The sequence below is a fragment of the Myotis lucifugus genome, unplaced genomic scaffold (assembly GCF_000147115.1).
Source record: "Myotis lucifugus unplaced genomic scaffold, Myoluc2.0 scaffold_404, whole genome shotgun sequence".
Taxonomy (NCBI): Eukaryota; Metazoa; Chordata; class Mammalia; order Chiroptera; family Vespertilionidae; genus Myotis; species Myotis lucifugus.
Genome location: NW_005871452.1, coordinates 595,768 through 618,122, shown reverse-complemented (window position 1 = coordinate 618,122; position 22,355 = coordinate 595,768). Strand labels below are relative to the sequence as shown.

At 40.3% G+C, this 22,355-nt stretch overlaps 2 protein-coding genes across 4 annotated transcripts in view; one reads left to right on the top strand and one right to left on the bottom strand.

Moving 5' to 3' along the window:
* CENPP (centromere protein P) overlaps positions 1-22,355 on the bottom strand; it is a 217,401-nt gene that overhangs the window by 95,707 nt on the left and 99,339 nt on the right. The window lies entirely within an intron of this gene.
* Positions 1,833-21,356, top strand: ASPN (asporin). Of its 3 annotated transcripts, XM_006102200.3 has the most exons (8): positions 1,833-2,078; positions 6,418-6,696; positions 9,425-9,537; positions 13,472-13,685; positions 14,677-14,787; positions 17,821-17,914; positions 18,615-18,753; positions 20,839-21,356. In XM_006102200.3, exons 2-8 carry the CDS (start codon positions 6,447-6,449, stop codon positions 21,034-21,036), a joined length of 1,119 nt encoding a protein of 372 aa, XP_006102262.1. In that variant the 5' UTR covers positions 1,833-2,078; positions 6,418-6,446; the 3' UTR covers positions 21,037-21,356. The 3 variants fall into 3 exon arrangements, with proteins under 3 accessions (XP_006102262.1, XP_023599402.1, XP_023599401.1); XM_023743634.1 differs by lacking the exons at positions 17,821-17,914; positions 18,615-18,753; positions 20,839-21,356 and adding an exon at positions 16,883-17,247; XM_023743633.1 differs by lacking the exons at positions 17,821-17,914; positions 18,615-18,753; positions 20,839-21,356 and adding an exon at positions 15,896-16,109.

Here is a 22,355-nt window from a genome sequence, read left to right as displayed (position 1 = left end):
GAAAATGGCTGTAACACACCTTTACAAAAACCACCTCCCACAGTGCTCCCAGCTCTGCAGGCAGAGGCAGAAATCCACCTGGAAGAGTTGTGCAGAGGACAGGCCTGAAAGGAGAGCGGCATGGACACTCGGGTGAGCAGAGGCCAAGGCAGAGAGAGGGGCACACGTTGCACCGAGAGAAGAGCTGCTACTCCACCCCAGCCCCGCGGTGCCTGGTAAAAGGAGTGGCACACACTGACAAAGCTTTATTTTTCAAGAGAAGCTGAAACTTTTAAATACAGCAATTGCACATAACAAAACTTCATACACATGAGCCTCAGACAAAGAATGTTCATAGCCGCGCTACAAATGGGAAAGAACCCATTGACTATATATCAAGTGTGTAATTTGTGGCATATTCACACAATAGAACACCATACAATAATGAAAACGAACAAATAACTGCTAACCAAAAGGACCCGGAGGGGTCTCAAAAACCTAACGCTGAATGAAGAAAGCAGACACAGAAGAGAAAGCACGGCCTGGCTGCCCTGCACCCGTGACGCCAGGAAGGGCTGCGTGCGGAGCCAGGAGGCCTCTGCGCCTGGGAAGGCTCTGGCCGAGCTGCGGTTTTGCTCAAGGTGCAGTTTGTGAAGTTGAGCGGTACCATTATAATGTGCTTATATTTTGTCATATATACTTCCGCTAAAAGTTAAAAAATAAAACATTGTGCATAACAAATATGATTATGCCCAAGGGCCTCAGGAACTCAGGTTAATAAAATCACATCAACTTTCACGATTTCCCAGTTCATCAAGGTAACATGTTTAGTTCAAAAACAAGAGCCATGTCTGAACTACACATAACTGAATCAACAGGACATAAGCATTCTCACCAAACCGGAAGCCGCCACCCTCAGGTAGCCGCGGCTCCTGGGGCCTGTGTGTGGGACGGTCCACCTCCAGGCCCAAGAAAGGGTAGTTTATTTGGGTGGGGCTGGCCACCCGACACACCTGAGCCACAGTTCTCGTTCTCTCTCTCTCTCTCTCTCTCTCTCTCTCTCTCTCTCTCTCTCTCTGGCTGGAGCTGCCATTTTTCTGGGAGGAGGGAGAAGATGGTCAGATCTTTACGGCAGGAGAACAAACTGCTGAATGGAGGCTCGCTGTGCGAACAGGCCTGCACGCCAGGACCCCGGGCAGCACCAGGACCTCGGCATCGCAGCACTGGAGGGCTTTCTCAGCAGATGGAGGAGAATGTCCTCTCTGGAAGGATGCGCCTTGCTTGATGTAGGAATTGGGCATTCTCTCAGGGTAAGTGGGAAAGTGTATGCTAACAGTTCCTTTCTTTTCCGAGAATGACGTCTTTCTGCTCCAGAGTCCTCCCTAAAAAACTGTTGTCACAGCTGATATTCTCTTGAAAAGGGAAAATCCAAGCAGGTGTCACCTGGATCCAGGTGTCTATGCCATATCAGAACTAACAGGGCCTGCTCTGCAGTTCCCAACATGCCTGTAGGAGGGTTAAAAGCTTTGAAAGGAAATCTTGAGAAGTATCCTCTCTGCGGTAGCTTCTGTCAACAGAAGGAAACAACAGCATGGCTCCTGTCTCAGATACACTTGGAGTTTGGGTTTATACTTCAATAATGTTCATCTTCTTTACTAAGGTTGATAAATATTTTGTTGGACTATCTAGGGTAATTTTTAAATTTGTAATTTGTAAGCATTCATTTAAGAATTTCATAAAGTATTTTTTCAAATCAGGATTTCTTGAATGACTTCATGTACTTTCAGTGGCCAGCTGCCATGTATTATTAAGCACTCTTTTTCTTCAGAATCTTCCAGTAGACGTCTAGAGTTTAGCTAGAAGTCTTGGCTACAATACAAACAGTGATGGAAAACACATGAGCAGTAACAAGCTTTAATCTTGCTTCTCGGCACTAACATGGGCTAATCTGTGGAAGCAGCTTACCCCAGGGGCAGCCACACGGTCCTCTGTACATGTGACACCTCCTCTCCTTGCAGAGTACATGAGGACATCCCTGCAGAGAAGTGGCACATGCTGGGGAACTCGACTTTCTTGAGGACTTGCTCTCTTCTTACAAGGTATGTTTTCATGAGGGTTTTTTTCATGTACCAGTAGACAATTACCTTATAGTCGATACTAAAGGGACATTAATATTATTAACATAAATGCTTGTAAATTATAGGATAAAGTTTAAAGTTTGTTTAATTTCTTTAAAATCAATACTTAATTACATAGCAACCTAAAATAACTCTAGCTTTTTGTTTTACATATAATGAATTTATTTTCAATATAATTGTGACTTTTTTTTACAGCTAAGTGAAAAACTATCATTGTGCTTTACCATAAATGCTAACAAAGTTAATTGTAAAAAATCATTTAAACAAACATCTGTATCTTCTTTTAGGAAAATAATATTACTTTAATAATTAATGATAAGGAAGTTTGAGAATATCACAAATACATTAAATGAAATAGTAAATATTTCTTTTGAAATGTAAAATTATTTTTTCTAATGTATTTAAAAATATATGAATTATTCAAATTTCATTTTTAGTTACACATTTGAATGTTCATATTTTCCCTTGATAAATGTCTTCCTTATCCTTAGGTGATGAAATGGCACTGTACAGTAAAAACAGAAATCCGTATAATTTCAAGAAAGAATAATGATCAGCAACAGTTTAACTAGCTCTATATTCAACATAAAAAATCAGGAACTTCTTTTCACAAAAATCCATAAAGTCAGAATTTAAAACAAAGTTTTCTTTTGTCCCATCCCAAAGTAAATTTTGTATTAAATCTTAGATTTAAGAAAATCAAACAATGTGTTTGGTATTCTATTTCCTCATAATTTAAATAGAGCAGAGCATTCTTTCTTGTTAACCTACTCAGAGGTGTGACAACCAGGAATGGTGGCCACATGTGTAGGATTAAATCACAGAGAAACCTGAGGGGTCTAGAACACTCTAAAAAATATAAAGTACTTTTAAAACTTAATCCCACCAAGAATCATTGAATAGTTTAAAAAAAGTAAATCCAAAGCCCACACATATGCAAAAGCATCTTGATATTTTGTTTTCCATATTTCACAACATTGTGTAGTGCTGGGAAGATGAGGGGACATTCAGGCCTCTATGACAACTAGCGACTACATATTAAAAATATTAAAACAGAATATTTTATACTTGATCTAAGATTCGAGACAAAACAGATTGATTTATAAGCACAAGTCTTAAGGAACCATAGGGAACGGCAGAAAAATGAAGAAGAAGTTTTTGCTTTTTAAGACAGCAGCTAGGTTGCTAGAAGGCACTGAAAAACTGATGAACAAAAATTGGAAAAGCAGCCAACAAGTTCTTTTATCAGATGTTATTTATACTTCTAAGGTAAAGTTAACTGTTTCTTTAAGGAAAGTCTAGTCTCTAAAAGTATCAGTTTCCACGACCAAAAGGTGCTGTGAATAAGATTCCAAATGCATATTTGGATGTTTAACTGACCTGGTTTACACCTGAATTTAGTCTGAATTCCACCTCTGAAGGTGCAGAATATGTTATGTAACATTGATATACTGGCACTTGTGAACTGATATAAATATTTCAGCCAAAGGGAAAAGCTGCCAAGCATGGGATTTAAAAGCAATAACGTATTTCCCTAATAATAGTGTCTGACAGGAAATACCATTTCACTTAGACAAATTTTCCATTCCAAGTTTGTGGAACATTGAAGTGGAAAACAGGAGCCTTTGCAATTTCAGAAAGACATTTCTTCGGTCCGTTGCCAACCCTGGGAATCTGGGCAAACTTCTCAGCCCGGCCTCTCCTCGGACAGTTTGGTTACTGTCTGGAAGTCACTGTGGGCCTGGGACTAGGCAAAAGCCACACAGTAGGTGGGCAGTGCAGGAGTGAGAAGGCTGGCCTCAGCTTCTTCAGAGGCAAAGAGGGCCAGGGAGGAGCCTCTATGTGCCACGCTCCGTTAATACCAGGATCAGCACAGAAATCACATTCCAAATATTATTCTGATCAAGGGAAACTTGAAACCAAAATCCAGAGCTCTCCATGAGTAAGAAACTCTGGCAAAACTGGTCTATATTGGGAAAATACTGAGTCTTCCTAAGAACAAGACAAATTTTAGTTTTATAAGTAACACAATATAAATACCTTCAAAACTAATCAAGCAAGAGCCTAAGCCATATTAATAAACTCAAAACTTAAAATAAGGACAAACAACTAAAAGTCACATCATATTAAATGAGAATATTCTCTTATATTCTTTCTGAATAATAGGGGGGAAAACATTACTATGCAGTATTCCCTCCTGGACATTCCATATTTTTCTACTGATAAAGACAACGTCTCGTCCGAGGGCCATAGGCCCAAGAAATCATTTGGTCTGGGCCTGCCAAAGGCATTAGGGGTGAGTTAATTAAATGTTTGACCAAATATAGCAGGTTAGTTTTAAGTTGATAATTTTGTGTGGCCATGAATGATGTTTTATATATAAAAATGGCCCCTGGCAGAAAGAAGGTTCCCCGCCCTGCTGTAAATGGTGAGTTCCTTGTGGAATCAAGGTTTGCCTGACTTCTCTTTTGAAGTAACCAGAATATAAGAATACAAAAATATAAGATTAATTTTACATGGCTAATAGAAGGCAAAATTAGTAAAGAGAGAAAAATGTGCCAGAAGACATTCTTGGTTTTAACATAAAGAATTTCCTATCAACCCCAGATGTGTGGCTCAGTTGGCTGGGCATTGTCCTGTGCACTCAAAAGTAGCCGGTTTCATTCCTGGTCACCTGCCCAGGTTGCAGGCTCAATCCCTGACCCCCAATGGAGGGCATGCAGGAGGCAGCTGACCTCTGTGTCACTATCACATTGATGCTTCTCTCTCTCCTTCTCCCTTCCTCTCTGTCTCTCAAAATCAACTTTTTTTAAAAGTTGCACTTACTGTTCATTATAAAGTAAAAAAAGAAAAAGACACAAGAAGTCATTCATCATTCTACCACCCAGAGATTATCATCAATTAGATATATTTGTGTCAGGGTTTTTGTTTGTTTGTAAGTATAAATTTTTATATTTGTTTTTCCTTAAAAAATAATATTTCATAATTTTAAACATCTGTGAAAATATCTTTTAAAAAATATATATTTATCGATTTCAGACAGAGGAAGGGAGAGGGAGAGAGAGAAACATCCATGATGAGAGATTAGAATCATGGATTGGCTGCCTCCTGCATGCCCCCCCGCTGGGGATTGAGCCCGCAACCTGGGCATGTGGCCTTGACCGGAAATCGAACCCGGGACCCTTCAGGCTGCAGGCTGACGCTGTATCCACTGAGCCAAGCCGGCTGGGGCTGTGAAAATATCTTATAGGTTACAAAGTATTTCAAGAATATACCATATTTCACTTTACTATTTCCCTTTAGCCATTTTTAATTTTTTGCTATTCTATATAATAAAAGCCTAATATGCTAAGTGTCCAGTCATCCCGTCTGCGGTTCAACCCATCAAAGTGTAATATGCTAATGATATGCTAAGGCTGCTCAACTGCTCACTATGATGTTCACTGACCACCAAGGGGCAAACAGTTGACCGGTGGACCAGTTGCTATGACGTGCACTGACCACCAGGGGGCAGACACTCCAACCGGTAGGTTAGCTTGCTGGTGGGGTCCAGCCGATCGGGACAGAGTGAGACATGCCCTAGAGCCCTCCCGCGGTCCTTCCCCGGCTGGCCAACCTCCCGCGTCCATCCCCAGCCCCGATTGTGCACCAGTGGGGACCCTTGGCCTGGCCTGCACCCTCTCACAATCTGGGACCCCTCGGGGGATGTCAGAGAGTCGGTTTCGGCCCAATGGCGGAATGACCAGTTGCTATGACACGCACGGACCACCAGGGGGCAGATGCTCAATGCAGGAGCTGCCCCCTGGTAGTCAGTGCACTCCCACAGGGGGAGCACCGCTCAGCCAGAAGCTGGGCTCACGGCTGGCGAGCACAGTGGTAGTGGCGGGAGCCTCTCCTGCCTCTGCAGCAGCGCTAAGGATGTCCTACTGCTGGCTTAGGCCCGCTCCCCTTAAGGAGGACATTCCCTGAGGGCTCCTGGACTGCAAGACGCCACAGGCTGGGCTGAGGGGACCACCCCCTGCCCCAAGTGCACAAATTTCGTGCACCAGGACTCTAGTCATATATAATTCTATAATGAACATCTTTATGCACATTAGCATTGCTTCCTGAGATTAGATTCTAAAAGCATAAATACTGGATGAAAAACAAAAATCTTTTTAAAGTTTTGAATGCATACTGCTGAATTGCTTTCTAAAAGGTTGCAAAATTTACTCTCGGGTGGACAAGAATGACACTTCTGAGAAAAGTTCAGTTGCAGAATTGTGTTTCACTGTTAACTTAATCTTCAATGTCTACTTAGTCTTAGACTGGCCCTGTACACAAGACAACATGAAGGAGTGTGTGCTCCTGGTTTTCTTGGCTTTGTGCTCTGCCAAACCCTTATTTCGTCCTTCATACATGACGCTGAAGAATATGATGCTGAAGGACATGGAAGATGAAGGTGATGGTGACGGTGATGTTGACAACTCTCTTTTTCCAACAAGAGAGCCAATTAACTCCTTCTTCCCATTCGATCTGTCTCCAACATGTCCGTTTGGATGCCAGTGCTACTCAAGAGTTGTGCACTGTTCTGATCTAGGTAAGAACATGTCAACGTGTTTTGGAGAATAATGCTATTCTGACAAAATTTAATTTTTGAAAAGTATAACAAACCACAAAGTACATGCAAACTTATTTTAAAAATCTAGAAAATCAGAGGAAAACCATGAGAATTTCATATATAAAACATTTACTTCTCTACCCAAATTTGAACCAAAATGCTTCGATTTCATTTCCTTCAGAAGGAATGGAAGTTACTGCAGTTTCTTCACCTTAGGGTACCAGAAGGTTGAGATTGTGCTTCCTAGTAAAACTCTACACTAAAAAACTAATCAACTGTCCAGGACAATGAACAGGTTACAGAGTTGTGAAGTCTCATTTAAAGACAATTCTCTATTTGTTTTTAGTGATTTGAGTATAGAAGTGTCTATACAAGAAGTGGCTGAACTAAATTGCTTTTTAAAGTCTGTTAAAAATGTGTAATTCTCTGCTATTTTATTTTTTTTAATACTTTAATGTGTTCTCAAATAGAGGGGCACACTCAGACCCTGCTCAAAAAGAGGATGTGATAGGATTTACATGAAGAGTTGCTGTATTCAGCTATTTCCAAAAGAGGGGTGACTCAAATGTGTCACACTGCAGGAAGCCAAGGTCTAGCACCACTCCACAGGGGCCGGGGCCATCAGGGCCGCTTGCAGAGTGAGTCTGAGCACTCGGTGCCTCGTCCTGTGGCTATGGCACTTGGGCACTGCCAAAGCTTGTTGCAATCCACTCCAGAGACTTTAACAAGTGTGCTACTAAGGGACAGTACGAGAGGTGAACAGAAAGCATTCGTTAAGATTATGAACTAGGATCAGTGGGAAAATCTTAATGGAATATATAGGTTAGAAAGAAATGGTTTTCAAGCTCTACCTTTGGCATTGCTGTGATGGGGATGATAAGATGAAGTGATGTTTGAGAAAAGCTAGTCTGGAAGCACAGCAGCAAGAGTGTGGAAGAGCAGCAGAAAGGAGACACTCAGAGGCTGAGACAGACCCTGTCATGAGAAACGGCTATAGTTAGGAAATATCAGAATGTACTGTCATTTCTAAGCTGCATCCCAGGCAAGAAACACTGACCCCGCTGGGTGTGAACTGGGCTGGCTCGCCGTGGCTATGACTATGAGGATGCGCATCGTCAGCACAGCATCCTGAGGCCAAGGCCTTCCTAGCCGCTCCCCAGCTCTGCTCCAGGACAAGCCTGTCATCAGAGAGCTGCAAACCACCAGCTTCCAGACAGACAGCTATCTGCAAATAGTGTTCCCCTGAACATTAGCTTATAAAATAAACATCTACTGAACGAAATCTGTACTGGCACAGACCTTAACATGACACCCCACCATTAGCAGCAGACACTGCACCTCCCCATGACACTGACAACGAAAAGCGTTTGGGTACTTGTCACTCTTCTCCCTCAGAACATGGAATTCTTTTCAGCCCTCCTAATTTCATCAGAGGCAGGGTGGAAGGAAGCTTGTCAGCATCCGTGGTACCGGCCCTTCTGCAGGACGCCCAGCTTCCTGTAAGACCTTCCACTTCATTTTCTCAAACCAGAATCATCTAACAAAATGCTAACTTGTTAGCCCATCACGTTACTAACCCCTTTTCCCTTTTCGTATCTATGGTCCAACTTCTTAAAAGAGTTGTCAACCTTAAAGTAAGGAGAGAAGGCTGTGAAATATTCATAGTCACAAGATTTAGATACTGAAGTCCTCAGCGAGGCTATTAAATGTAACACTGCCCTTCAGGAGGAAGGATAGCTCCACTGACTGTACTAACATCTGAAACTCACTTTAAAATGCAGAAAAGAAGATGAAATGATGGACAGTTTGTATAGTAAAATGCTGCCGGTAGAAAAAGAATATGGGTTTTCACTGTAAAATTCTTTCAGCTTTTCTACATGTTACATTTGAACAATAAAATATGAGGAAAATAAAAGACCCCATACTCATCAAGATAACTACTGTATGGAAAGTCTGACAATGAGCAGGGCTGGGTATGTTCAGCCATCTAGGAAAAGCAAAAAAAGTAAGGAAGACATGCACCATTACAGCTCCTGGTAATTTTCTGCTAGTTTTTTTTGTTTTGTTGTTGTTTTTTAATCCTCATCCGAGGATATTTTTCCATTGATTTTTAGGAAGAGTGGAAGAGTGGGAGAGAGAGGTAAAGACAGAGAGGTTGCCTTCTGCACCAGCCCTAACCAGAATCGAACCTGGGACCCTTTGGTCTGCAAGCCAACACTCTATCCACTGAGTCAAACCGGCTAGAGCTGTTTTTTGTTTTTTAATTCAAGAGGGAAAAATCATTTAAGCCTTTTTAAAATAATTGAATTAATATTTATTGAGTACCTACACAAAGAAGATGTAGTTTCTTAAAATGATCAAAACCCATAGGCTCCAATTTAGTAGCACAACAGACCAAAAATGTGCAAAGAACTTGAATGCTCCTCAGTCAAAGTGCACCCACAGAAGCCAGCCCCCCTAGAGCCTCTTCCACGCCAGGGCCCCAGGCAGCAGTCCAGCGGTGACGGCTGGACCAGCCAGACATCTCGTAAAGATAAATGACTGGAAAAGGTCTAGGCGTTTCCAAAGAACAATGTTTTTGTCATACGTTACATGTTAAGTCATCTGTTATTAATGGTAACCATGGACTTTAACAAGTGCACAGCCAAACATATCAGCCATCTCCTCTAAGCAAAGAGTGTACATCTAACGTTTGTTTATTTCTCAGGCTTGTCCTCTGTCCCAAGCAACATTCCATTGGATACTCGAATGGTTGACCTTCAAAACAATAAAATTAAGGAAATCAAAGAAAATGATTTTAAAGGACTCACTTCACTTTATGTAAGAATATATGCTCATATTTTCAAATATTTACGTGAAAATCTCTATCACTGCTAAAATAATCACTCGTATTGTGTTTGTGTAAGTAAGTCTAACTTTTCTGTGTGAAGGAGAACAGAAACTTGGCTATTCAGTGGTGTTCTGGTTAATGAAAAATTATAGATTTAATTCAACTGATGTTTACTGAAAACAATCAGGTGAAAGGCAGTGGGATAAGAATTAACTAAGTGGTCCTTAAATGAGCTTATGATCTATTTAGGTAGTCACAGTCACTATACACTAACATGAATAACATTATGAGTATTTACAGGAACTTATTAGCATACAGTGTTAAGGAAATGGGTACCCAAACCAATTGACTTAAGGCACCATAAATGTCTAACAGTGGCACATGCAATATATCTAAATGACAATATATATTTTCATGGCTTTTTTCTCTAGACCTTGAAAGATTTTTTAAAAAATTCTTTACTGTACTTATTAACATTTTAATTTTCTAAGATTTAAAAGATTTTTATTTCTAATTTTTACATTTTGAGATTCTAGGTTTTGGCAAGTAAAATTTCTAATTTAATTTGCAATTAAGTTTGGGGAGAGCCTGACTCCGCACTGTCATAGGGTGTCCCTCTCCCCTCAGCACGGTGCTCAGCCAGTTCTGCTCTTCCAGGCCACTTTCCACATCCTCATGCTGTGCTGGAGTGAAGAAATTCAAAGCGTGGCAACTGCAGTGAAGTTAGAGGAGAAGGTAGAGGCACCACGCCCACATGTCTCCTGCTGCCATCCAAGTAGGCCTGTTACCTCCTTCAGCTAAAAGATCAGGCTGGTCATGTCCTAGGCACCAAGAGGGGTGCTCTCTACTAGGCTCTCTTACTCAGTCCTCATCCCAAACCTGCCTGGAAGGGAGCCAGGTCAGCCCCCTGCAAAGTCACTCTCTTCTCTGCACTTCCAACATCTGGGCTCCTGGGGCCTTTCAAACGTACCATGCAGATAGCTCAGATGTGGTTAAGCCCATACATACCACAGTTTCCGAGAGAGAGAGAGAGAGAGAGAGAGAGAGAGAGAGAGAGAGAGAGAGAGAGAGAGAAAGAGAGAGAGAGAGAGAGAGAGACAGAGAAACTGGAAGAGCATATATTTATCATATAACCAAGGTGTCACTTAAATATTAAGGCAGTCAGAAACAGAAATGGCACAATGGATTCCACCCAGGATCCATCCAGTCTGCCTGTTCAGGACAGACCACAGGGACTGTGGTGATGGCAAGGCCATCATTCTACCTTCATAAGTTGGAAATAGAGCCTATGAATGCTTCTACCACTTCTTAACCTATTTTCAGCTATACGACCACAAGAATATTTAATGTCATATTTAATAACAAAACCATAAGAAGTTTTAAACTTAATTTGTCATAACATTATTGCACTTTAGGAGTATTCCAGGGACTTCTTCCACATGTAGTCCTGTCAATCAGTGGGAAGGAAGAATAAGAAGATGGCAAAGCCATCTTAGGTGCCTTGATGGTCTCTTAGGGCGCAGTTTCGAGGGGGCACTGTATTGGAGGGTGAGTGCAGTGCTCTACAGTAAGGCACAACTGGGCTCAAATCTTGGCGCCTTCAGAAGTGTCCACTGGGAAGGCAGCTTACCTTCTAAGCCCAGCCCAGGTGTAAAAGGGGTGGAATTCAGAACAGTCATTGAGACCAGATGAGTGAGTCCATGTTAGAGCCAGCATACAGCCATTGACTATGGTAGCCACCACGCAGTGTTTCCAGACTGGACAAAGTACTGCTGCAGAGCACATGCTTTATACTTGACCTGTGAGTACATTACATATCTCAAAACATTTATTTAATTAGTGTCATCAGTGCCTGTGTGTAAAGAGAATAAAAATGTTTTTAGATATTCTGTGAATTCTCTATATTATGCTTCAGCTACTTGTTTAGCTTCGTGGTTCTTACACAAGAACAACACAGCATTAGAGAGTGAGTGAGATCCTTACATACACACACACATGCACTCACAGCTCACTTCCAGCCCATTGTCACAGCCACACTCATCATAGTGGCTACTTCTAAAAGGCTAATATTTTTCTCATTGTCTGGCCTTCCCTAGAAGCCAGAGCTACACTGGGTAGGGCTCTGTAACTGCCCCTTTTGGAATCTATAATAATAAAAGCATAATATGCTAATTAGACCGGACATCCTTCCGGATGAAGCCGTGGCTGCGAGGGAAGCCTGGGTCCCGGGTGCCTGCAGGCAGCCGGAGGGTCCCGGGTGCCAGAGGGAAGCTGGTGCCGGCAGCCGGGGGAAGGAAGGCCTACTCTTGCACCAATTGCGTGCATCGGGGCTTTTGGTTATTATATGAAAGCCAACACTGAAAGTACAAATCACCTGGAGACAACCTGCTCACCTGACTTGCTGGGGCAGCATTTGATGGCATGCCATCAGAACGCTCACCCCATGTGTACTCCTTATACCTCCTTTTAGGAAGCTCTGACAATGGCATGTCTTACCCAGGGAGGGGAACACACCCAGACGTGATGGAGGACCTGCCTGAGGCACACATTCCCTGTGGGCTCTTGGCAGTGCAGACACAGGAAGTGCACAGATAGGAAGGGAGACTGGAGGGCAGGCAGGCGGGTCAGACAGGAGGGCAGGCGAGTCACTTGTCTGCACTGTGCCCATTTCCTCACCACCAGAAGGAAAGACATAATTTTTGCTAAATTGACCTCAAAGGGTTGAGTGAAGGTTCATCAAGTTGTTATGTCCCCCCGCCCCCCTTGCCTGACTGCACACTGCAGTGTAACCAAATGAAAAGAGAACAAAGTTATAACTGGCATCATGCATTCAGAAAGGAGTACATGTTACCATTTGGTAACAACTGTAGTTTCATTTGTTCTCCTAGCCCTACCTTTTCTCAGGTAAAAATTCTAACAGCACTGATGATGTCTGAAAGAAGAGATAGAAAAGGGAGAAGCAAAGTGCCTACAGGGAAATAGCTAAACATAATAATAAAGAGAATTTAACTGTCAAAGCATTTATTTGTATCTCTTCTGTGCAATACCAACAACATGAATAACAACAGAAAGGCGTATTAACTCAGTCTGGAAACCACAGGAAGGTTGTTGTAGAATGGGACTAGGGACAACATTCATAAGAGGAATGACCCTAGAGCTGCCGCCTGAAAGAATGGGAGGATCTGGGCAGCAGAGAGGGATAAAGGCCTGAGGAATGCTACACCACCTGCTCTCCCCCTGGGGAAACACTTGCAAAAACCTGGCAGTAAAATAAGGATTAAGCAACGTTCATTTTGAAGTGAAAATAATTACTAAGGTGACTGACAAGTCCTGGCTGCCAAGGATTTCCCAGTTTGGGTTCTGAAGTTCCCACGTCCCAGGGGACCCAGATCATAGCAGCCAACACCCTCCACAGGGCACAAGGGGCTGGCACAGCGGCTGGCGGTGGAGAAGGCAGAGTCACCTGCTCCAAGTGTTTTTACTATCGGGTTGTTGTCTCCTCTAAGGGATGCTACCTTGTCACACGGAGACGTCCCACAGAACTGAGAAAGGGTTAAATCATTCCTCAGGATCCCCACTATGTCCCCAGTATCTGAAATATGTCTGAGGGCACTTTGTAGGAGCTTATTCCGACGGGTCTATATACTGGGGAAAATGGTAAAGAGTAGGAAACACAAAAGAAGTGAGGTTAAACTTAATTCTGCAGAGTGAACCGATTCTAAGGTAAGATAAAGATAACACTACCAACCACTGCCATAAAGAGAAGTGGAAACTAGAGGGGCCTCAGCCATGTGAACACATCATCTCCTCAAAATAAACCAAAGACACAAAAACCACTCATTAAAGCTTTGCACTCTTCCAACTCAGTATACTGGCAGGTTAATCTGCTTCCTAATATGGTGCAACTTTCTATCTTTCTTCTAGGCTTTGATCCTGAACAACAACAAGCTAACAAAGATACACCCCAAAGCCTTTCAAACCACAAAGAAGTTGAGAAGATTGTATTTGTCCCACAATCAACTAAATGAAATACCACTTAATCTTCCTAAATCATTAGCAGAACTCAGAATTCATGATAATAAGGTTAAGAAAATACAAAAGGAAACATTCAAAGGGATGAATGCTTTACATGTTCTGGGTAAGTTTTTGCAAATAGATGAGACATTTAGAAATTATAAGTAATACATAGAGGCAGAGATTTTTATCCTTATTAACCTTTAAGACTGATAATTTCTAAAAAATTTTTGAATCTAATATTCTTTACCTAGATAAGCCACTTACAAATCAAATAAAATGTAAAACTGTATAGCACTGAAAGATGCCTTTTGTAATACACACACACGAGCTCTTAGACTCCTCTCTTAAATAAGTAGTATAGTTTTTGTTTTCTGACTGCTCCCTAATCGGTAAAATCTGTTAATCATTAAATTTAAAGGTAGTATTCTAAATGTACTGAACAAACTACTCAAATACAGTACAGAAAGTTCATTCAGACACTGTCTGGAATGTACATCTAACTTTTCATTAACTGCTTTAAGATTACTGAGCTAAGGACTTTTGTTGTTGTACATTTTAAATTCCACTCTGTTTTTCTTTTACACCCATGGGATAACCATGCCATCTCCCCACTCAACATCCATTCAAAATTCCCAACCAATATTCTTATTCATTTATGCACTTTAATTCAGCCAAGTACCTGCCCTTCCCAAATAGCCTCACTTACTGGCATTTCCTTGGTTATTTTTTCTGTTAATCAAGTAACAATTCTTATTGACTAATAATTTTAAAAGTTTAGGTAACAAATTAATGTACACTGGCAAACAAATATTTTGAATTATATGAAAGCTGATCTTTTTTCTACTGTAATATTACTACAATGAATCCTTGACCATGCTTATGGTTGGAAGAGAATGATAAATTATTGATTTAGTAATTGAAAGCAAAATGGTAACCTGTTATTGTAGTCCAACCTACAAAGCAGTCTTTTTTCTGAGACTGACCGAGAAGTAAGGAAACAGAAGCAGACACACTGAGTGAACAGCCTAGCACGCACCTGCTTTCTGGGATGTGCATCCCTGCAGGGTGGGCTCCTTACACAACACCCGCTAAGTCGTGTCGTTCCCCCACAGAAATGAGTGCAAACCCTCTCGACAACAACGGGATTGAGCCAGGGGCGTTTGAAGGGCTGACAGTGTTCCATGTCAGAATCGCAGAAGCAAAACTGACCTCAATTCCTAAAGGTTTGTGTTCACTTTGTGTAAAATAACGTATTTTTTAATGCCATCCTTAAATGACCATTAACTGGATGTGTCTCACATTGATGTTTCTCTCTGTGTGTCTTTCCCCCTCTCTTCCACTCTCTCTAAAAATCAATGGAAAAATATCCTCAGGTGAGGATTAACAACAACAACAAAATGTTAAGGCAGACTGCCTAAATGTTATAATTCAACCATCACTGCCCCTTGTGGCAGGATGAACAAGTCCTTACCATACCTGACAAGTTAACATAAAGAGAGTGAAACTGTTTTCTTCCTATTCATTTGGAAAATCCTACTTTATAATAAATGGTATTGTGTGGAGGGGAGGAGAGGCTTGTTTGAAGATAGGACAGGAATAGAAATACCTGTATAAAAGTATGCTGATATTTGTTGGCAGTCAATGGGCTTCTACCCAAATTCATACTTTTGCTCACTTATCCTCCAGAGCCTACACTTTTCATTTTGGTTACCTACCTTCTCCAGGCCTAGGGAGAAGTCCCCTTAAGTTCTACAAACCCAAGAAGTTTCCCTGCCTCCTCCACATGAGCAGATATTTCTCTTCTTTGACTTGCTATAAAATATTCTAGAGTAGGCTAGCACACTCTGTGAACTTTTTCTAGTGATTTTTGTATGCATTTGCTCAACTAATATATAAAGTCTTTGAAAAGAGAACCTTTTCTCTTACATATTGAAGTGAGTATGTAGTTGTTTCATAAATGTAATTAGGTTCAACTAATCAGAATTCAAGAAATTAGAACACTCTCAGTTTAGAATTATTTTCCTGCTCTCTAGTTTATTTACTTTTAAAATTCAGAATAGATTCTGGAATCAACATAAACTCAGTCATGAAGAATATTGATATTTATAAGGATGTTTTAACTACCTTCATCAGTCTTTGCCACCAATATAGGAAGGAAATGTTTCAGCAAGAGTTGAAAAATAGAACACCTTTCTCAGCGAGTTAACTAAAACCCTTATTTGACAAATAATACTTTATATTTTTAATACTAAGTATTACATACAATACCAGGTCCGACATAGAATAAAATAAAATCTAACTTAATTTTCTGGTTACTATCTTATATTCCAGCTTCAATTAACCTGGGGAGGCCTGGGGTCAGAACACACAGGTTGAAGAAGAGAAGGTGCAAGCATTCAGAGAGTGACTGCCATGGGCCAGGTGGCAATGGCAGAGTAAGCAATTACGAGATGCTTCTCTTGCCCTAGCCCAGTGGTCGGCAAACTGCGGCTCGCGAGCCACATGCGGCTCTTTGGCCCCTTGAGTGTGGCTCTTCCACAAAATACCGACTTCTGCACATGGGCCACGAAGTTTCAATCGCACTGTACGTGCGCGCCCACACGTGGCCGGTTTGGCTCAGTGGAAAGAGCATTGGCCTGCGGACTGAAGGGTCCCAAGTTCAATGCAGGTCAAAGGCATGTACCTCAGTTGCAGGCTCAAACCCCAGCCCCGGTCAGGGCACATGTGGGAGGCAACCAATAGGGTGTCTCTCTCACATTGATGTTTCTCTCTGTCTCTCCCCCTCCTTCCACTCTCTTTAAAAATCAATGGAAAAATATCCTCAGGTGAGGATTTAAAAAAGAGAGAGATGCTTCTCTTGATTTATGCAGAAACTACTGCTAATTGAAAAGAATAAATATTGTAATGGACCAAATATATCAAATAGAGTAAAAAACCACGTGTTCATAGTGATATTTAAAAAATTCACTGGTCACCTCTGGGCATTGTACTAATTCATTTCTTGAAAGAATTGAGCATTTATGCTGCCTTTTCTGTAAAACTGTATCACATAGTAAATAAATAAGGAAAATTCTTTAGAGAAGAATTCTACCTAATGCTTAAAGAATGACAAAATCAGGAAAATCATCGTGATTTTCCCATTCTTTTTTTTTAAATGTTTTTATTGATTTTAGAGAGAGAAGAAAGGAGGATAGAGAGATAGAAACATTATAAGAGAGAAACATCTGCTGCCTCCTGCACCCCTCCCACTGGGGATGGAGCCGAAAACCTGGGCATGTGCCCTGACCGGGAATCGAACAATGACTTCTTGGTTCGTAGATTGATGCTCTACCACTGAGGAACAACGGCGGCCCATGTTCCCGTTCTTACAGAAGTAATGGACCCAGCAGCACCAACGACTGCTCAGACCATCAGGGAAAGGGCTCCTCTGAGTCTGATCTGGTCTGACTCTAAATCTAACTACTAGGTCCTAAGAAGTAAGGGGGCTAGAGGACCATGATAAACTACCTTGTGGAAGTCGTTAGCCCAACCCACAAATGCATATCTCAAACAAATCAATATCTGAAACAAATCAATAGAAGAGGGAGAATGTAATAGGAGAACAGATTTAAGAACCAAATAAATGTACTTGGATAAACTTTATTAGGATACTGACTTGAACAAATCAACAATATATTTGAGATCATTAGGGAAATGAATAAAAACAAATCAATTGTTTTTAATAATCAATAATTAGGGAAGGGAGGTTGGGGGGCTGTATGAAAAAGGTGAAGGGATTAAGCAAAACAAACAAAAAAAAGAACAAACACTAATAGACACAGACAACAGTATGGTGATGACCAGGGGAAGAGCGGGGAGGTAAGAGAGGGTGACAGAAGGAGACTTGACTTTGAGTGGTGAACACACAATACAATACAATACACGGATGTTGTATTACAGAATTGTACAGTTGAAACTGATATTTTATTAATCAATGTCACCCAAAAATTCAATTAAAAAATAATCAATAATTAATGGGGTAGATAAAACAAGATTGGAAAAATTAAGATAATTGTTGAAACTTGGCAACAGCATGGTGGTTCATAATACTAGCTTCCATTTTTGTATATGTTTGAAATTTTCCATAATAAAAAGTTTTAAAAAAAACAACAGATCCCTAAAAAATTACCTAAGTCTATAATGTGAATCTCAACAAGTAAATAACCAATGGGGCTGATCTTACTTGATCTAACATACATTTCTTTCCTTATCATTAGAGCTACCATCAACTTTATTAGAGCTTCATTTAGATTATAATAAAATTTCAAATGTGGAACTCGAGGATTTTAAACGATACAAAGATCTGCAAAGGTAAAAGTTCCCCAAATCCTTACTTGCAAGTGGTAGTCTATATGATGAATATTCATGAAATTTCCTGGAGAATGTGTCTAGGGACCTAATGAAGATTATTGTTGGTGCTACTGGAGAGTGTGAAGGGAAAACTGGAAGGAACTGCTACTACTCTGTCTTGGTGATGAAAGAGGGCACCAAGTAGAATCACAAGACACTTTACTTTTTTTAAAAAATCCTCGCCCAAGGAGTGAGGATATTTTTCTCATTGATTTTTAGAGGCAGTGGGAGATTGTAAGGGAGAGGGGAGGAGGAAAGAGAGAGAGAGAAGCATCAATATGAAAGAGATACATTGATTGGTTGCCTCCTGCACGTTCCCTGACTAGGGCCAGGGATCGAACCTGGAACCTGAAATCTATGTATGTGCCCTTGACCAGGCATTGAACCCTTCATTTTCTGGTGTGCAGACCGATGCTCTAACCACTAAGCCAAGCCGGCCAGGGCAGATGACACTTTTCAAATGTTCCTTTTTTAAAATAGAAGTTACATAGAGATTTTTCTGACAGTGGAGAGGGCTCTTAAATAAAACCATGAAATACCTTTCTCTGAACACAAATATAAATATAAATAGGAAAGGTTTATATTTCTAACTCAGTTGTGTTTTGAGCTGAATTGATCACACTATCTGCTTAAGAGTTGATGAATTTTATATCATTTTTAGGCTGGGCCTAGGAAACAACAGAATCACAGATATTGAAAATGGGAGTCTTGCTAACATACCACGCATAAGAGAAATACACCTGGAACACAATAAACTAAAAAAAATCCCTTCAGGATTACAGGAGTTGAAATACCTTCAGGTAAAACATTCTACTTGTGTTTTGTAGATATGCGTGCTTTTCTTTGTTTTTATGAAGCTTATTAGTACCTAAAGCACAGACCAAGTAAGTAGCAAGGGTCAAGGAAGAGAGCATGAGAGAAGGATTTCCACAGAAACATCACTAGTACACGCAGGTACCCATTTCCATCCTGCCCGTTCTCCCGCGGAGACTAAGGCCCAGTGGCAGAGGGATGACGAATTTCAGGGTTCTGGGATGGCAGTGGCTCTGTAACGGCAGGACTGAGCGGGAGGAAACCAAGTAGAATCACATATCCTTTCACTCTGAAAACATTTCATGAAGGCAGACCCTGGGGACAAGGTCCTATGTATTTTCACTACCAATGCAGTGCTAGATTAGAAGTGTATGCTTCTTTAAAAATTAAGGCAAGAATATAAAATCAAAAGTCTGTATTTGGAACATCATAGGTTCACATTTCTTGTTTTTCATTATTAGAAATCTTTCCCCTCTAGTTTGACAACTCCTAACTTATAAGGGAGGGACCACAGAGTCCTTGGAGAATCGAATATAGAGATTTCCAAGAACAAAAATGAAGACAGTATTTTGCACGGAATTTTAAGTTTCAGAGATCTCCCCGATTCTCACCTATGGACCTCAAATAAAGAATCCCTATTTAACCCCACTTCACTTTAGCCCATTTTCTTCATATGCTTTCCTTGCTATAATATACAATGTTCTCATTTTCCAAGAAGCAAAAACATGTGGAGACCAAAACTAGGCTTTGAGCTACTTGCCTCTAGATTTCTTTCCTATTTATCTTTAGACAAGTTTTGTTAACTACACTCCTGTCAGATACAAGCCATCAATATGGAAGTGCTATATGTAGGTGTTCATCTCAAGGTTATCACTTTTGCTTTGAATTTTTCAAATGCTCCATTTCAATGTCTACTGTTAACCAGCGAGCATGACCTGAGTCTTTCCTCTCTTGAGCTGTCCCATCTTTGCCTACTTACTCCATAGCTCTGATCCCAGCTTTGGAAGCTCTTAAATCTACCCATAATCTTGCTAGCATTTTAAACATCAAATAAAATTATAACACAAACAGAGAAGAACACAAGTCATAATGGCACAATTCAGTGAATGTCCACAACAGACCCTGTCCAGCACTGCTTCCCATTCCCAGTGAGACCAGGGCTGGGGAAACAACCCCTCGCACTGACACTGAGCTGCGAGAAGTGCACAGCTCAGAAAGCATCGTCACAGAATCCCTGAGACACAGGGCACGGGGACTCCAATGCCAAACTGAACGGCTTTAGTAATGCCTCGAGTTCTCATGCCTAACAGCCAGAACCAACACTTAGCTTGTCCAGCAAAAGGCTCCTCCTTTTTTATATGCCAAATGCTGTCAGTTAAGTAGATTGTTTTTACTTCCCAGAAATCTCAGTTCCCCAAAAAGACCAAAGAAGGAATTTAAAGGGATGTTAAGGGAATGAAGGAAAGTTTCTATATTGTCCACTCTGAGTAATAATTTAATTTAAAGACATATTCACAGCCTATAAAATTGTATTTTGTCCACTGGTGCAAATAAAGATTCAACTATTGATGATGTATTGCAGATATGTATTTAAGATGTCGACAGACATATTTTTTCTATAAAACAAACTTACAAAAAAGCGGCTCTATAATTCTTTCCCTTAATCACATAAAATGCGAACAATTCTTCACACTCATATCGCAAGCCTAATTCTTAAAGCATTAAATCCCACTCTTCTGTTCGTGTCTAACACTTTAAACGTACTGCTGCCAATATGGCACTGAGGCGACCCACACACACTTGCAGCTGTGCAGAGAAGAGTGGTGCCGAGCAGGCGAGTGCTCCAGGCCTCGGCGTGAGTCTGACGCCACACTTCACACATAGAGCACTTCTGTATATAACGCATGGACCCGAGTTGTTAAATTAAGTATTTAACAAGCATAAATGAGTACATGTATTTTAAGTGAAATACATTCAAGTCAGTATAACATAAACCCATGAACTAAAAATAGACTATCTTCTTTTCACATTTACTATGTATTTTAAATCCATCCTTATTCCTACTACAACAGATAATCTTCCTTCATTCGAATTCAATTACGAAAGTGGGAGTGAATGATTTCTGCCCAACAGTGCCAAAGATGAAGAAATCTTTATACAGTGCAATAAGTTTATTCCAGAACCCGATGAAGTACTGGGAAATACAACCAGCAACATTTCGTTGTGTTTTGAGTAGATTGAGTGTTCAGCTTGGGAACTTCAGAAAGTAGTAATTACCAATGAATAATGTCCATTTAATATAAAATTTAAAAGCTGTTACATTTAGGATACTTGAGCTCTATTAATAATGGTGGTATTATGCTCAGAAGCAAAAATCTATTCCCATGTGGTACATCCAGTGACTTTACTTTAGGACAAAAAATTTCATCAGAATTTTGCAAAACTATTGATACATCTAAATTAAGAGAAACAGCATCAATTGCAGTTTTCTTATGCACACAAATGATTTTGCATAAATCTCATGCTTGAATATTCTTTCTCAAAAAAATAAAACATTCAGTATTTAATACTTTATTATCAAGTAAAGGGTGTCCCAAAATTCACACAAGAAGTAATTTTGATAGAAAACACAGGTTTATAATTAAAAATTGTATTTTTTATTGATTCATAAAGTATATAGTATAGGGTTATGTATGGAATAGCACATCGGGTAAATGGCCTCCACCGCTTTGCTGGCACATACACAAAGCCGTGGTCTTCATTGGTCTTCACTGTCCCTGCTCCTGGGCCATAATTGGTACTTGGTAATGCTTATCAAATTGAAGGGATTGAAATCAAAGGGCAACAGATATTAGAATCTGATTCAATAAACCAAGTAAAATTAGGCTTTTATTTTTTGTTGTTGTTGTTAATGCTCACGCAAAATTCAAATCTTGCGTGAATTTTGGGACACCCTTTATATTTTCAAAAGAACTGTACTATAAATGGAATGCCTGATGTAGCAAAATCTGTACTCTTTCATTTGTTGTTAAAAAAACAAAATTAACAAGCACACTGATATGAAGAATACAGTATACTATTCCCATTCTTTCTTTAATAACTTAGGTAATACTGTAATATTTCCAATAATGGTAAAGTATGGATTGATATCATGTATTCAACTTCTCATGTCTTAGAGTCTTACTGTCTTTATGTTTAAAACTAATCCTTTCTAATAAAATCATCAGTAAGTGCATATGACCAACTCGACAGAGGTTGAGCTGGTTTTTGAGCTACAGCACGTGCTTTTCTTTTTTAATTATTATTATTCAGTTATGAAACCTCTATGAAATGTGCAGTGCTTATGTAAACTCTGAAACTCACATTTTCTATTATCACAGTTACTCTAAGCTGTTACAGTACATCAATGGTTAGGTTGCACAGCACTGTCACCACAACATGAAGGAATACTTCTGAGATGTCCCTCTGTAAGTTCGTGGTTGGAAGAGCCTAGTCACTCTAAATTCTGCACAGACTGGATGATTCTAAAAAACACACCTGGCATAACTAAACAGGCAGAGCATTAAATGAAACACAGAAACTAAACGCT